This window comes from Somniosus microcephalus, chromosome 9 (genome assembly GCF_052327205.1).
Source record: "Somniosus microcephalus isolate GS21.2 chromosome 9, FLI_Smic_1.0, whole genome shotgun sequence".
Lineage (NCBI taxonomy): Eukaryota > Metazoa > Chordata > Chondrichthyes > Squaliformes > Somniosidae > Somniosus > Somniosus microcephalus.
In genome coordinates, this window is record NC_140995.1 from 166,600,089 (window position 1) to 166,618,015 (window position 17,927).

Here is a 17,927-nt window from a genome sequence, read left to right on the forward strand (position 1 = left end):
AAGTCTTGGGCATTGTTCATTGTGCTCGACACCTGCAGAAACGCAATTCATTTTTTGATTTGAATTTCTAGTGCCCTTAATGGAGTTGCAATAACTGGGCAACCACCCTGGAGCTTGTTCATGTGTTGAATTGTGCAGATTCTACATGTCAAATTCCCTCTGACTTAGCCCCCATGGTTACAAGTCCTGCAGTATTAAATTTCTGACACTGCGGACCACAAGTGTGTTTTTATGAAGTAATTTTGATGGAGAATGGGCTTTTGGTATCATTTTCCTTTTCAGAAAAGTGGTCAGGATAGCTGTTTTAGCTAAACACGTTTCATTATTGATCATGGCAATCAGGCCTCTACTAAAATGGCAAGCATTTTAAACAATCTTCAGTTTTCTAGACTTAATTTGGCACAGTAAACAAATAGATGACATAAGCAACATTTCCCATCAAACTTGCAATGTACCACCTGCAGCATTCCTATGCCCTCTAGTGCAAGAAAATTGTTGCAGCAGAGTACTCAAATTATCAACAAATATATGGCAAAAAAAAAAGTGCAGTTACATTGTTTACTGCAGATTTTACTTGATCGCTACCCAGTAGCTTAAAGTAAATCTTCAGGACAGAGGCTGTTAGGGTAATTTCATTTTGGGGAAAAAATTTACAGCCTTTTAAGGAAGGAAATTTCAGAGACTTGCTTTCCTCATGACCGGTCTGTCGTCATAAAACTGGGCTTGTACTCGCTGGAGTTTAGAAGAATGAGAGGGGATCTCATTGAAACTTATAAAATTCTGACAGGACTGGACAGACTAGATGCAGGAAGAATGTTCCCGATGGTCGGGGAGTCCAGAACCAGGGGTCACAGTCTAAGGATAAGGGGTAAGCCATTTAGGACAGAAATGAGGAGGAATTTCTTCATCGAGAGTGGTGAACCTGTGGAATTCTCTACCACAGAAGGCAGTAGAGGCCAATTCATTAAATATATTCAAGAAGGTGTTGGATATATTTCTCAAGGCTAAAGGGATCAAGGGTATGGGAGAAAGCAGGGACCGGGTACTGAAATTGGATGATCAGCCATGATCGCATTGAATGGCGGAGCAGGCTCGAGGGGCCGAATGGCCTACTCCTGCTCCTATCTTCTATGTTTCTATGAGTCATTGGGCTAAGGCTGTATTCCTTTCTTCAAATAGGGTGGGAAGAAGTATAATCTAGGTAGTTGTAGGAGTCAGTGGGCTTGTTTGTATCTAATCCTGAACAGAGTGAAACTGACCATATAAAGTATCCTGCATTGAAAGATCTATTTGGTATTAAATGTCAACTTTGGTACATGTAGTGCATGTTTCATTGGCACTCCTGTAGATAGTGACGTGACATATATTCTTCAATGTTGAAGGTGTCATGCTGCATGAGACACAATAATTGCTATTTTACAGTGAGAGTATATCACCGTTGTACAATTGGGTTCAAATAGCTCCAAATGTTTTCTTAATTTTGTTTCATCCACTGTTTTTCCTCAGTAACTGAAATATTTAGTATCCAAAATAAGGATTTAACAAAAACAAAATTAAAATTAAAGTTAATCATTTCATAAAACATGATTAAACTTAACCATTAAATTATCTTTTGTGCATTTTTAATGCCTTTATTAAAGTTTTTACTTGAAGGCCTCCGCCTTCCCCAAAAGCCTGGATAGTTTTGCCAAGATCTGTGAGCTGAATTTGGATTGTGCTGTCTGAGCATCTGAAGAGGTACCAAGTTTCCCAAAATGATTCAGTCCCATTCAGTCAGCTATGAACTATGAAAGATTTTTTTCTTTAGCTTCTAGCAGTTTCTGATCAAAACTGTTTCAAAATTATTTGACCAATTTGCACACAGCAAGGTCCCACAAACTGAGGATGAATTTCAATTTACTGAGGTAAAACTCATACTGAGTGTATTGGCTGTGTGAGAAATAAAATCAATAACCGTGTTCACATAGAAGTTACAAAATGGAACAGGCCATTCAACCAACCAGTCTGTGCTGCAGTTTTCCCTCCAGGTGAGCATACAGTATAATCACAATTACACACCTGTGACCATATCTATCTATCCACCTATCCCATCTAATGAGTGTCCGCTGTGGCTCAGTGAGTAGCGCACTCACCTCTGAGCCAGAAGGTTGTGGGTTCAAGTCCCACTCCAGGGACCTTGAGCACATAAAGCTAGGTTGACACTCCTGTGACAGTGCTGCACTGTTGGAGGGGCCGTCTTTCGGATGAGACGTTAAACTGAGGTCCCGTCTGCTCTCAAGTGGACGTAAAAGATCCCACGGTACAGTTTCGAAGAAGAGCAGGGGAGTTATCCCCGGTGTCCTGGCCAATATTTATCCCTCAACTAACACAACAAAAACAGATTATCTGGCCATTATCATATTGCTGTTTGTGGGACCTTTCTGTGTGCAAATTGGCTGCCGCGTTTCCCACATTACAACAGTGACTACACTTCAAAAGTACTTAATTGGCTGTAAAGCGCTTTGAGACTTCCGGTGGTTGTGAAAGGCGCTATATAAATGCAAGTCTTTCTTTCTAATCTTGAATGTTGACGCAGTTTCTGCCTCAACCACTGACAGTGAATTTCACAGCTTCACAACTGTGTAAAGAAGTTTGTTTTGCGCTCTCTTCTAAATCTCTTGCATTTAATCTTGCATCTGTTGTCCCATTCTAGACTCTTCTACTAGAAACAGTCTACTTCTATCTACTTTGTCCCAGCCTTTCATAATTTTAAACAGTTCTATCATATCGTCCCATAATCTGAGTGGTTTTAACAAAAAAGCCCCAATTTTTCAAGTCTGTTTTCATATTTGTATTTCCTCATACCAAGCAGCATCCGACTGAATTTGTATTGTATCCTCTCTAAAGCCCCAATGTACTTCCTACAGTGTCTAGCCCAATATGGCACAAAGTACTCTAAGTGAGGTCGTATTAAGGTTTTATATAGGCTCATTGTTACCTCTTGGCTTTTATATTCTATGTACCTATTGTGATCAAACCTAGAAATCCATTAGCTTTTTTTAGCAGCCTTATCTACCTGTGGTGTCATTTGAACCTGTACCCCCCAAATTCCTTTGTTCTTCCACAGCACTGAGCGCATTTTCAGAGTGCAATTACTGCTGCTATATTTTTTAACCTGAATGTATTATCTCACACTGACACTTTTTAGCCTATTCCCTTATATTAGCAATGTCCCTCTGCTGCTTCCGTTGGTATTCTAAAGAATTAATTATACCTTGTAGTTTGGTATTATCTGCATATTTAAGCCTATATCGACTTCAATGACTTCTATGAAAAGCTAGTTGATTTCCCTTGACATTGGACATGGAGATTCGAGACCAAGTATTCAGATCCAGCAAGGTTAGAGGGCAGGGATTATTGGACCCAGGTGGAGAGGGCAGAAGTGGGAATGAGGAGAAAACAGGTGGGGCGGTAGAGCATAAGGCCCTAATTGGCCTATATCCAAAACATTGATCTGCACAATGAACAGGAGTTGCCTCAGAACAGAAACCATCAGTAAGTTCTGTCTAACTGCGGTGAGTACAAAAAATAGTGTTCACTTTATTTTTCAGGAACCAAAAAATTAATTTACTATCACTGGGAAGATCTCTTACAAACTTATTTCCAAAATATGTCAATAGACACATGCATCACTCCTTCCACCCCCCCCCCCCCCCCCCCAAAAAAAAAAAAACCCCAGCCACCTGTGGAACAGCATAATCCAGGGCTCATTGAGAAATGCCATGGTAGATCTGCTAGTATGTATCTCAAATTGATGTAATTTCCACATTTTCTATTACATTATTAATAATAATAATCAACTTTATTGTCATTGTTAGTGCACAAGTGCAGTACAACGAAATGTAGGCTTGCGGCTCCCGAGAGTGTACATTTAGATTCAGACATTTAAACATTCAACATTCATTTGGCTTGTAATACATTAACATAAACATAACCATAATAAAGTGCATTGGCAGATTTGGGCCTCCATCATTTCACTAGTTATTCAATGCAAATTATGTTTTCGGAACATTTCACCTGTAGAAAATGGGACCAAAGTGATTGTAGCAAACTCTCATTTTGACTTTGGCATTTGATGGTCTTGGAAACAACAGTAAAACATTTTGGATCTTCCTCTATTCCTGAATCATTTCTTGATTATTGGTTCTTCCATCTATTTACTTGTAGTCTTTTCTTAGTTTATTTTCTCTTGTTTCCTCTCTGGTTTTTAGATTATCATTCTGTCAAGTTACCATTATCACATTGTCTCAGAAAAAATTAAATATACCAAGGCCACATTGATGCCACAGAAGTGGAGGAGGGGTCTGGGGTTCGGAGAATGTGCAGTCATTAATATGCCTGGAGTAGGATTAATGAATTGGGAATGTTCATGGAAACTGAAAACGAATAAAATATTTTTTCCAATAATTTAAGTGATTACTTTCCTCGGAACTTCTCCCACTATGCCACCGGAACTTCAGTGGAATCTCCTTTTGCACATAGCACGACGGGACATTTTACTAAGTTAAAGGCGTTTGAAAATACAAGTTGTCGTTGTAAATGGGGTTTTCACTAATCTGTCAAAGTCTTGGGGGCACAGCAGAAGTTTCTTACTATTCACATTCAGCAGAAGAATGAGCAAATTTATTCAATGGAGTTTCTGAAATTGAGTGAAATTGGGGCTGAGGCTGGAAGGGAATGTAGGCATTATGTTTGAGGTTGGCACATAGGATGGCACAGGCAGAGTTTGTATGGGACTGGGAGGTATTGGACATTCCAGGACTTGGAATGAACTGGGGAGTCTGGAGCTGGGCATCACTTTAGGGAAGTGGAGCCAGGTCCTGGCAGCACTTGGGGGTGGGGAGCTGGGGCCTTTCAGTACTGGGGGGTTGGGGGTGAGGAGCTGGGGCCTGTCAGTACTGGGGGTCGGGGGTGGGGAGCTGGGGCCTGTCAGTACTGGGGGTCGGGGGTGGGGAGCTGGGGCCTGTCAGTACTGGGGGTCGTGGGTGAGGAGCTGGGGCCTGTCAGTACTGGGGGTCGGGGGTGGGGAGCTGGGGCCTGTCAGCACTGGGGGTCGTGGGTGAGGAGCTGGGGCCTGTCAGCACTGGGGGTCGGGGGTGAGGAGCTGGGGCCTGTCAGCACTAGGGGTCGTGGGTGAGGAGCTGGGGCCTGTCAGTACTGGGGGTCGGGAGTGAGGAGCTGGGGCCTGTCAGCACTGGGGGTCGGGGGTGAGGAGCTGGGGTCTGTCAGTACTGGGGGTCGGGGGTGAGGAGCTGGGGCCTGTCAGCACTGGGGGTCGGGGGTGAGGAGCTGGGGTCTGTCAGTACTGGGGGTCGGGGGTGAGGAACTGGGGCCTGTCAGTACTGGGGCTCGTAGCTGGGGCCTGGGGGTCAGGAGTGGGGAGCTGGGGCCTGTCAGTACTGGGGGTCAGGGGTGGGGAACTGGGGGTCAGGGGTGGGGAACTGGGGCCTGGGGGTCGGGGGTGGGGAACTGGGGCCTGGGGGTCGGGGGTGGGGAACTGGGGCCTGGGGGTCGGGGGTGGGGAACTGGGGCCTGGGGGTCGGGGGTGGGGAACTGGGGCCTGTCAGTACTGGGGGTCATGGGTGAGGAGCTGGGGCCTGTCAGTACTGTGGGTCGGGGGTGGGGAGCTGGGGCCTGTCAGTACTGGGGGTCATGGGTGGGGAACTGGGGCCTGTCAGAACTGGGCCTGTCAGTATTGGGGGTTGTGGGTGAGGAACTGGGGCCTGTCAGCACTGGGGGTCGTGGGTGAGGAGCTGGGGCCTGTCTGTACTGGGGGTCGGAGGTGGGGAGCTGGGGCCTGTCAGTACTGGGGGTCATGGGTGAGGAGCTGGTGCTTGTCAGTACTGGGGGTCGGGGGTGTGGAGCTGAGGCCGGTCAGTACTAGGGGTCAAAAGTGAGCAGCTGGGGCCTGCTAGCACTGGGGGTCGGAGGTGGGGAGCTGAGGCCGGTCCGTACTGGGGGTCCGGGGTGGGGAGCTGGGGCCTGTCCGTACTGGGGGTGGGTTCTGAGATTTTCTAGCACTTGGCAGAGGAGGTCAGGGGCTAGCAGTGGCTCTGTAGGGTAAGAGAACTCAGGAGAATGTTGTTTGGGGGCCAAAAGCTGATTTTAGCTAGAGAATGGTTGAATTTAATCAGACCCAGTCTCTGCAAACTGAGAGGCAGTAGCCATGAATGAGGGTTTGTACTGTGATTGCACAATGTATTTGTCAGTTGTGCTGCAGTGCTCAATCTATATGTATATATTCAACCTGAAAAATCATTCTTGTATACCACATCAGCAAGAATATTTTATTTTAATACTGTTATGGAATCCTGGATCTTACCTGTGTGCTTTTGCTCTTGTGTTCCAGGCGATAGTTGAACAAGTACTCGAGGAACATTTGGCTGAAGGTCGCTTGTATCCTCCTCTCAACACAATCAGAACTGTTTCCCTAAAGCTGGCTGTGAAGGTAATGAAATTTCCTTTTAAGGGCTAATCAATTTATTATATAACTTTTTTTCAACTAATTCATGCCACATTCACTCTTTTCTCATCAGTAGCAATATAGTACTTTGAGAGATATTCATAACAAAAATATTGTCAGTAGCTGTTTACCACACTGCGTTCTCAATAGTGCATGCTGTTATTAAGGATTCAACTACCAAAAATTACCTGATGACTTCTATAAAAGGCTTGTTGATCTAGCTTGGCATTATACATGCAGACTCAAGATCAAGCATTCAGGTCCAGCAGGGTTAGAGGGCAGGAATAATTGGACCCAGATGGGGTAGGGAGAGGACAGAGGTGGAGTGAGGGGGGGGAAGGAGGATGGAGAGGAGGAAACAGAGAAGGCAGGTAGAGGAGGGAGGGCATAAGGAAGAGGATACAAGGGAAGAGGGAGGGGGAGCAGGGTGGGAGAGAGGAGAGGTGGTGCGTGTGTGGGGCAAAATTAAAGCCCATGGGATAAAAAGGGCAGTAGCAGCATGGATACAAAATTGCGAAGGGATAGAAAACAGAGTTGTGGTGAATGCTGGCTGTTTTTCAGACTGGGCGGAGGTATAGAGTGACGTTCCCCAGGGTTCAGTACTAGGACCATTGCTGTTTTGATATACATTAATGAGGATAGCAATAGACTTCAAGAGGACATAGGCTAATGGTGGACACGTGGCAGATGAAATTCAACGCAGAAAAGTGTGAGGCGGTACATTTTGGTAGGAAGAATGAGGAGAGATAATACAAGCTAAATGGTACAATTTTAAAGGGGGTGCAAGAACAGAGACCTGGGGGTGCTTGTGCACAAATCTTTGGGCAGGACAGGTTAACCAAGCATATGGGATCCTGGGCTTTATAAATAGAGGCATAGAGTACAAAAGCCAGGAGGTTATGTTAATCCTCTATAAAACAATAGTTCGGCCCCAGCTGGAGTATTGTGTCCAATTGTGGCCACCACACTTTAGGAAGGACGTGAAGGCTTTGAGAGGGTACAGAAGAGATTTACTAAACTGGTTCCAGGGATGAGGGATTACACTTATGTGGATAGACTGGAGAAGTTGGGTTGTTCTCCTTCGAGCAGAGAAGGCTGAGAGATTTTATAGAGGTGTTTCAAACCATGAAGAGTTTAGATAGAGGAAATAGAGAAACTGTTCCCAATGGGTGAAGGGTCAATAACCAGAGGGCACAGATTTAAGGTGATTGGCAAGATAACCAGAGGCGACATGAGGAAAAACTTTTTTACGCAGCGAGTGGGTAGGATTTGGAGTGCACTGCCTGACAGGGTGGTGGATACAGATTCAATAGTAGCTTTCAAAAGGGAATTTGATAAATACTTGAAGGAGAAAAAAAATAGAAGGATATGGGGGAAAAAGCCAGGGAGTGGGACTAACTTGATTGCTCTTTGAAAGAGCCGGCACAGACTCGATGAGTCAAATGGCTTCCTTCTGTGCTGTCCTATTCTATGAATGAGGAACAAGTGAGGGAGAACAGGTCAGGAGGAGGAGGAAGCAATGGAGGATATTTGTACAACTCGTGGTGGGAGTTGGGGAACAGTTTCTAGGCCTATTTTGATTCTCTGTGGAGGAGGGGGGCAATGGGCCAGCAACAATCTCCCTGCTCAGTGAGGGGGCTTGAATTGCTTCAATGCGCTGCTCAGTGGGGAGAAGGTGAAGACCGAAATGCTACTTGTAGGGGGAGAAGGCGAGGGGCAAAAAGCCTGGCTTAGGGGGAGCAGACCTGGAGTGCTGCTTAGAATGGGGGTAGCGGGGAGCAAATTATGCTTAGTATGGGGGGGGGCGGGTGTGAAGAAGGTCCAATATGCTGCTGTGGTGGGGGAGGGGCATAAAGGACTGGGCTTTTAGAATGGTTTGTGTTTTAAATACAAGGAAGCTTTCTACAGTTGATCCTTTATCTTGATGCCTTTTGATAGAACCCTCCTTCTGTTATTCTAAATATGTGTTCTATTCTCTGGAAAACCCACAATTAAAAACCTGTTACACCTGTAGCTGACACTATTGGTAAGCATACCAGGCAATTTATATAAACAAGGGTGGGGTTTGTTGCCACCGCTGAATGGAGACAGTTGTGACGTTTGTAGAGAACACGTGAGCTAGCAGCTATGCGCGCAGACTTGTGAGGGTATGTGTTGGCGAGAGGACGGGCAGTCAGCAGGAGAGGGCAGCTGTGGTGAGGCCTGGTGAGCAGGATGGAGCCAAGGTTGAGGTCCAGCACTGTACCTGGCAACAGAGGCACAGTGAAATCCCAGGGGAGAAGGATTGTGGACACCTTTTGCTTGTGAAAAGCCTGTGGCCTGAAGGAATGTTCACAGAGCGAGGGTCTGAAGAAGGAGAATTGGGCAAATGGGTGGATGTGGTGGGAAGCAGTTCAGGAGCCAAAAGAATTATAAAAGTTTTAATTTTATTCAATTCAGATTATAAAAATTGCCTGGTAGGCTTACCAATAGTGTCAGCTACAGGTGTGTCAGGTTTTTATTATGGGTTTTCCACTGAGAATATAGAATGCATATTTAGAATAACAGAAGGAGGGTTCTATCAAAAGGCATCAAGATAAAGGATCAACCGTGGAAAGCTTCCTTTGTATATAAAACACAAAAACCATTCTAAAAGCTGCAGATGGGAATTAGAATAGTTTGGGAGTTTTTGAAAGTCTTGTGCAAGACGTTAATGACTGTGACCCAGTTCCTGCTGTAGGACTGAACCTCCTGTGTCGCTTTTCCTTTCAGATTGCTGAATATGCGTTCAGAAATGGAATGGCATCTATGTACCCGGAGCCGGAAGACAAAGCATCTTTTATCAGTTCCCTGGTTTACAGTACTGATTATGACGAGTTTGTAATTGATTCCTACACCTGGCCAGAAGAAGCCTCAAAGATTCAAACAGTCAAAAAATAAAAGCCTTTTCTCTCAAGTCTAGGCATTAAGTAGAGGTATCTCATCAGTTTAAATCATAATGGAAAATAATCAGTGGATATTCAGGATTATAAATTTTGCAGTGTGATGCAGGTATTTTGCTTTCAGTTTTTGACATAAATATAACTTTTCTGCAACAACATTTTTCTTTTTTGTAACCAAAAATGATTAACCTTTCAATTATAATGTTTCAACTGTGCTGCAGATCTCTGTCTGTGGCTAGGAAGACAGATGTCCATAACATTCATTAATGGCACTCTACGGCTGATTAAATGTGACCCACACTGAATTCCTTTCCTCTGCTCTGCTTGGTGCTGGTGGGATTGGGAGCTGGCCATTTGGGAGGAAGGACCCTGAGTGTTGAGGTTAACTAAGGCTGGCACTTAAACTCTGGCCTTCCAGTCGACGGCATCACTAGGCAACGCCGAAAGTGGTCATTTAAAACATTTTCAACATCGTTTTGCAGACAGTGGTAAGGTGCTTTTGCAATGTCCGTATTGAGATACGGGGGAAACCAGGCTTGGTGGAGGGGGGTAATTAAAATCGAGTGGGTGACTTAACCACTCTGCTCCCACCCCAAAGTGGGTGACTGTAATTGTAAACTGAATGTGGCAAGGGCACATGTCAGAATCTGGCTGGGTCCTTCTTTAAATATGCAGATCGGGCTCCATTGGTATCACGGGACCCGTCTACTACTTTTACCTGAGAGCTGAGCGGGGGAACAGTGATAACTTCTCCGCCAGGTCAGAGCTGCCAGGAGCTGCATCGAGGGCCAGAAAGGGCCCAGTAAGAAAGCTTTTGAAATGTATTTGAAGTTTTCTTATGGGCCAGAAGGAATATGAATGCTCCTCCGGGCTCTGTGAGGAAACCTTGGACCTCCCATTGGCCTGGGCTTTCCTTCCCCCCCCCCCCCCCCCCCACCCCCAACTCCTCTTCCTGACCACAGTTCCTCTGCCGCGTCCCTCTTATCCACTCAACTTGTGCCGGGCACCATTCTCATGGGTCACCGATGGTGGCCTCCATGCTGCCAATTTTAATGGCCGGGCAGCCGCTTCCCAGCAGTTACGGTTGGGAAATCAGCAAGCAGCTTACTAATAAGGTCTGACTGTTAAAATCAGCCAATGCTCCCAGATGTCCTGGCTGCCCTCCTGCCTGGGAGTAAAAATAGAACCCACTATTTTTCTGGTTAAATAGTTTGGATGTTAGATAACTCCAGGAAAAAAAACCCAAATATCTCAATAAAAATTGTTTGTTATTACATGAAAGGGAATATATTACTGGGAATCAGTTACAGTTGCTATATAGAACAGTGATTTATGTTCTAGTTGTACCATAAACTTATACATGTTTACATTGCAACATGGTATTGATTTTTGCTCTGGGACACAAAGCAATGGATACAGTGGCAACTTTGTGTTAGTGCAAAATATGCATATAACATAAGACCCACTGTGTTGCAAACAATTATCAGAAATTAAATGCCTCCCAAGATTTTTCAAAAAAGCATGAAAATGATTGTTCAAGAAAGAAGCCGTTCATTCTTCAAATTGATCATGTTGTGATTTACTTCAGCAAAAGCACAGCCGGAAAATAACTTGAATTTCAAGAGACGGAGCTCATTTAATATGGGAGTTTTCAGCATTAAATCACCAATATCAGATTGGGGGAAATTGAAAAGAGCTGACAAAATAGCTGTGCTTTAAAGTGAGATTTTTGGGTGTGATGTTGCAGCTGTGGCTTTGAACTATCAAACCTCCCCCTCCCACAAAAACTGTAACTTGAAAATGATACAGAAGTCTTTTGAACTATAATCTTGCATTTCACATTAATACAATACTTTCAAATACAATCTAGTCATGAATGGGATGCTGTATTTAGAAAATGCTTGTACGGGTTAGTTTCATGGAAAAAAATAAAGTGACGAATAGAATTTGTGTACTGTTGCATCAGTTATATCCTTTTTCTTTCATTATAAGGCAACTGTGTAACACAACTCAACGTTATTAAAATATAGCAGGAAAGCTGAGTGTTAAGAGAAAAGATACTGGGTAAATCGAGATAAAGTAGAGATATAAAATAAAGTCAATATACATTGTGATGAGAGCACTTTTGTTCTATCAAATTGGGAAAATATGAAGGATTTAGAGACAGTAAATGTGAATTTAAAATTGGCTTCATAGACGAGGTAATGGAAGAAGCCATCCTTTGTCTTTCTGATTGTTGTGGGGGCTACCCAATTCTGATTTTTTTTTAAATGAGCAGACGCAGGCAACCACAAGGCTATTCATCTTGCCCCAATACAGGGTAAAATAATGAATATTAGGAGTAAATTTGAGGATTATCTGTACAATAATATCCTAGTAAACAACAGTCCACATCATTTCAGAAGGGGAACATCTTGTCTTCCCGACCTCCTTGACTTTTGTTTATTAGGATGCAACACATCAAATGGACTGTGGAAAGCCCTAGAATGTGGTATATGAGACTTCTGCGTGACAGGTGACCAGTTAAGCTCAAAGCTGTGGGGGCTCGGATAAACATTTGGAATTAATTAGAAACTATCTAATGGATAGAAAACAGTGGGTAAGGAGTTAGAGGAGTTATTTTGGAGTGAGAAGGGAATAATTGCTCAGTGGGATGACCCAGCGATTAGTATTGGGACTGTTTATTGTTTCTAATTCACATCAGTGACTTGGATTCAGAAGCTCAATCAAATTATTCAAATTTTCTGATTATACCAAACTAGGAGATAACTCATGTAGGGGGTGGTGGGTTTGTCGGCCTTTTAAATTGACCTTGATGGTTTGACTCGTCCCACTCCCTGGTTCTGGGGCTTGGAATTATTTAGGGGATGTGATAGATGTAGGCAGATAACTGTTTGGTGCAAGAACAAATATTTTATTTAGAAATCGCACACCACACGAATTAATCAAACAAAAACGTATACGCAATGGGTACAGAGGTTATGCAGTGAGGGGGAAAAAAACCAAAACAAAATAAAACCACCTCCCACCACTACACTAAGTTAGGCTCTGAAATTACAGGGACTATGCTCACCAAAGGATTTCTCCACAGTTTAGACTAGTTGCACACTGCTTTCTCTCTCCTCAATCTTGTGGACTCCTTGGCTGGTTGTGGTGTCTTCGGTATTAGCACTGGTCGACGTTTTGATGGTAAGCAAGTTTTTCCTAGAGTCAGCGCTGGATGATGGTTGATCTTTCAGTGACTCCAAGGCTTCTGGTTCGGTTTCCTTGTTGCGTTGCTGTAACCTCGTGTGGCAAGTTAGATGTTTCAAAGCCAGAGTCAAAGAGCCCAGAGTCCAAGTGCTTTTCCAACGTGTTCTCGGGTACGTTTCTTCTGCTCCGGTGTGCTGCTGCCTGCCGGCACACTCTCTTCAGTCCGTCTGTTGAGCTCTCTTTAGCTACTAGCAAGCCCCCAGTTATATCTGAGAGGCTGCTTAAACTTTTGCGCCAAAACTCGGGTGCACAATTGATTTTAGATGACTCCCTTTTGTGCGATTTTGGCAGGCTGATCAACTCTGATGTGATCCCTTTGTGAGAATTTTGGTGGGCTGATTGAGCATTAGCATGATACAAGATTCCCAAAGGTGTTGATGGGGTTTTTGAATGGTGCTATTAGAATGTAATCAGGTCTTGATACTGTCCATTGTGTGTTTTGCTGATGCCAGGGTTTTTCTGTATAGCTGTTTTAAGAACTATTAAAATATGTATGTATCTGGGTCCCTGGTAAGTGGGCTTTTGTTAGACTGCTAATGTCTCCCTGGGGGCCTGCCTCCCAGGTGGGTTAGCAGCCCTATAAGGATCCCATTTCCCTGTGCAGACCCAGCATACAATTTAAAATGTCCAAACTCAATCCAGTAGGCCCTAGTTTAGTCGAAAAGGCACCTAATAGTGGGATATTTCTGTCCACATTTCTCCTCCAAAAGGTCCAACACCGTCCCTTTTTAAATTCCAGACACGTCCATTGAGTAGGGGGTCCCGGAATTTTGTGAATCCTACACTCAGGAAATACAAAATGAGTTGGATGAAATGCGTAAGTGGGCAGAATATATAAAGTACTACTCTCCACCTCGCGCGCGCGCTCTCGCCTCCTTTAAGGCCCTCCTTAAAAGTTAACTCTTTCACCAAGCTTTTAGTCACCTGTTCCAATATCTCCTTGGGCTCGGTATCAATTTTTGTATTATTACACTCCTGGGACATTTTCCTACGTTAACAGCACTACATAAATGCCATTCTGGTGACAATATTGCTTTTGTTGAAGGAACAGACAGGAATTTCACGCGCGCACGCGCTCGCACACAATGCTACTTCAACCCCAGGATTCAAGTTCAATGGTCACCATGTTCTATATTTAAAAAAAAAAAAAAAAAAAAATTATTTTGGTGAAGCAATTCATCACATTCAAAGATTTCTTCTTTGCAAATAGTGATTCTACCATCCTGACCAGGTGAAAACAGACACCAGTCATGACATGTGAAAAATAACAGCATTGTCATAACAATCTAAATGGGGCAGAAGAGCAAAGGGATCTCTGAGTACAAATACAGAAATCACTAAAAGTAGCAATGCAGATTTATAAGGCCATAAAAAAGCAAACCAAGCACTAGGGTCTATTTTTAAAGGGATAGAATTGAAAAGTGAAGAAGGTATGTTAAACTTGTATCGAACCTTGGTTGGACCACACTTGAAGTAGAGTGTACAATTCTGGTCGCTATATTATAGAAAGGATATCGAGGCACTGGAGAGGGTGCAGAGAAGATTTACAAGGATGATGCCAGAAACGCGAGGTTAATGCCCATCAGGAAAGGATGAACAGGCTGGGTCTCTTCTCTCTCAAAGTGAAGGCTGAGATGTGACCTAATAGAGGTCTTTAAAATTATGAAAGGGGTTTTGATAGTGTAGACAGAGGGCTGGATTTTCATTTGAGGCGGGACTACAACTTTCGGGGTTGTAGTCCCGCCTCCATCAAGTTATGGCCAGCCCACGCGATTTTCACCCGGCAACAGGTGACGTCACAGATTGACATTTCATCTGTCAAAAGCTTTTGACAGATGAAATATTACCGTTTGACAGCTGTTTGAAGCTGTCAAACACTGACAACCTGTACTCCAAGTTAATTCCCTCCTCTCAGGCTGATTTAGAGATCTCTCCAGAACAGAAAGCTGAAAGCTGCAACTTTTGACAGCTCGTGGCCATTCTGCTTTCTGTGCCGGTGAGATGAGGGACTCCCGAGACCTGAAGGAAGGAAGGCTGTAAAGGTAAGTAAATGTAAGTAAAACTTATTTAAACACTTTACACATACCAAACATACTTACCTCTGCACTCATGCACCCATCACTCACCTGAACACCGGACATCTCGAACCCTTCAGCCCGATGGTCCGCCTCGCTAACTTGGCGTGGTTTGGAGCTGTTGGGAATCCCACACTTCAGGGATTAAAAATAGAGATTAGGCTAAAAACTGCCTGTTAACTACCTGTTAACAGGCAGTTAATTGGCATTAATCCCCTTCCCGCCTCGGGGAGGCGGGTCCCAGCACAGGTCAGGTATCCGCCTCCTTTGAAACTGGCATGGAGACGGGTTGGGGCGGGATGGGTTCATGCCCCCCCCCCCCCGATTTTGAGATTTTAACCCCCCACACGCCTCCAATCCCACCTCCACGGCCCAATGAAAATTCTGCCCAGAGTGTTTCCACTTGTGGGGAAGAGCAAAATCATCTAAAATTTCAATAAACTTTATTAAATATCCTAATTTAACATAAAGACCTCCTTTAAATTCTTTTCATAACTTGTTGCCGGTTAATATTCTAGCTTGACACTCCCTTTCAAATATCTTGCAATTCTACTAATCCCTATCCTAAGGACTCGATCAAACATCAGTAAGCTTAGAGAAAGTAAAGTGAAAAATAAGCAAAATAGAAAATTAAGAGCCACACCCAAACGCTTAGAGCAGTTTTTTTATTATTAGAACTTCATTTTGGAAAGAGAAACATTTTCCATACACCAGTTTTCTTCTTTATATTCTGAAGTGTGTTCCGGAGAACTTCCTTGATCAGTTCATTTCCGGCCCAACAAAGAAGGAGGCATTGCTGGATCTGGTTCTGGGGGATGAGATGGATCAAGTTTCAGTAGGGGAACATTTGGGGAACAGTGATCATAGTATCATAAGGTTTAGGTTAGCTATGGAAAAGGACAAAGAGCAATCTAGAGTCAAAATACTTAACTGGAGGAGGGCCAATTTCAGTGGGTTGAGAACGGAGCTGGCCCAGGTAAATTGGAATCAAAGATTGGCAGGAAAAACCGTAATCAAACAATGGGCTGCTTTTAAAGAGGAGTTTGCTCAGGTACAGTCAAGGTACATTCCCATGAGGGGGAAAGGTGGAGCAACCAAAGCCAGAGCTCCCTGGATGACGAAAGAGAGAGAGTAAGATAAAGCAGATAACAGGGGTGTATGACAGATGTCAGGTTGAGAATACAAGTGAGAACCAAGCTGAATATAGAATGTTCAGAGGGGAAGTGAAAAAGGAAATAAGAGGGACAAAGAGAATATGAGAATAGACTAGCAGCTAACATAAAAAGGAATCCAAAAGTCTTCTATAGGCATATAAATAGTAAATGGGTAGTAAGAGGAGGGGTGGGGCCAATTAAGGAACACAAAAGAGTCCTACGCAGGAGGCAGAGGGCATGGCTGAGGTACTAAATGGATACTTTGCATCTGTCTTTACCAAGGAAGATGATGCTGCCAAAGTCATAGTGAAAGAGGAGGTAGTGGAGAGGTTGGATGGGATAAAAATTGATGGAGGAGGTACTAGAAAGGCTGGCTGTACTTAAAGCAGATAAGTCACCAGGACCAGATGGGATGCATCCTAGGATTCTGAGGGAAGTAAAAGTGAAAATTGCAGAGGTACTGGCCATAATCTTCCAATCCCCCTTGGATACGGGGGTGGTGCCAGAGGACTGGAGAATTGCAAATGTTACACCCTTGTTCAAAAAAGGGCATAAGGATAAACCCAGCAACTACAGGCCAGTCAGCTTAACTTCGGTGGTGGGGAAGCTTTTAGAAATGATAATCCGGGACAAAATTAACAGTCACTTGGACAAGTGTGGATTAATTAAAGGAAGCCAGCATGGATTTGTTAAAGGCAAATCGTGTTTAACCAACTTCACAGAATTTTTTGATGAGGTAATAGAGAAGGTTGATGAGGCCATTGCGGTTGATGTGGTGTACGTGGACTTCCAAAAGGCTTTTGATGAAGTGCCACATAATAGGCTTGCCAGCAAAGTTGAAGCCCATGGAATAAAAGGGACAGTGGCAGCATGGATAAGAAATTGGCTAAGTGACAGGAAACAGAGAGTAGTGGTGAACGGTTGTTTTTCGCACCGGAGGAAGGGTACACAGTGATGTTCCCAGGGATCGATACTAGGACCACTGCTTTTCTTAATATATATTAATGATTTGGACTTGGGTGTACAGGGCACCATTTCAAAATTTGTAGATGGTACAAAACTTGAAGTATAGTGAACAGTGAGGAGGATAGGGATAGTCTTCAAGAAGACATAGAGAGGCTGGTGGAATGGGCGGACACATGGTGAGAATACCAAGGTCAAGGAAATAGAAACAAGAAACTGTGAAGGCAGCAAGAAGTAAAATAAAAAGGCTAAACTGATCTTTGGCTGCTAATATGGCTGGCGCCCACAATGTTACACCTTGCTGTTAGAAACAATGTAAGGCAGAGTGCAGAAGTTATACAGACAATAGGCGATCAGAAAACACATTACCGTGATTGCAAATGCATTACCATAATGTTTAGGTGATCAGGAACCCATTACCAGGATATTTACTTAACTGTAACCCATTCAGTAAAATGTGACGACTTTATTTCAAACTGCCAGGCCAGGAAATCAAATTAACTGTATACGTGCACAGCTCGGGATTGGTGCAGACTGTACGATGTGTTAATGTCTTCTCAAATGCAAGTATAATAATGTAACACACTGTAGGACAAACTGCTTGCTCTGTTGGATTCGCAGACTCTTGCAGGAGTCGGTGTCGATATATCAGAGTAAGACTCTGCGGATAATAAATCATTTGAATTCTCCAGTTGTTCGACTCAGTGTTTACTGAACCAGACTGAGGGTAAAAGAATCCGTTCTATCATTTGGTGTCAGAAGTGGAATCTCAACGGACAGTCACCGAGAGTTTGCGAACTAGGAGCTGAATCGTCTCGGACGTGGAGGGAGGAAATGGGCCCCCGATGTGAGTAATTTTTGTACTGCCTCGGTTTTCCTCCAATTCCGCCAGTCCGACGACGAGTCGGCCAATCGCTAACTCCAGTGTGGTGTCCCGCCGAGATCCAGGTCAGTCTGGCGAATACTGGAAGGGATAGGTGATTAGGTGAGTGATCGGATATCACTGAGGGTCAGTATACATACTGAGGGAATAACTAGGAACTGTGTAAACTTAGAAATA

At 43.9% G+C, this 17,927-nt stretch overlaps 1 protein-coding gene across 4 annotated transcripts in view; it reads left to right on the forward strand.

Moving 5' to 3' along the window:
• Positions 1-11,369, forward strand: part of me1 (malic enzyme 1, NADP(+)-dependent, cytosolic) — a 532,089-nt gene extending 520,720 nt beyond the window's left edge. For all 4 annotated transcript variants that reach the window (XM_085997486.1, XM_085997487.1, XM_085997488.1 and 1 more), the window contains 2 exons: positions 6,389-6,487; positions 9,254-11,369. In XM_085997486.1, coding sequence (XP_085853612.1) covers positions 6,389-6,487; positions 9,254-9,421 — 267 coding nt within the window. In that variant the 3' untranslated portion in view covers positions 9,422-11,369. The remainder of the gene's footprint in view (positions 1-6,388; positions 6,488-9,253) is intronic.
• The last annotated feature ends 6,558 nt before the right edge of the window (positions 11,370-17,927 follow it).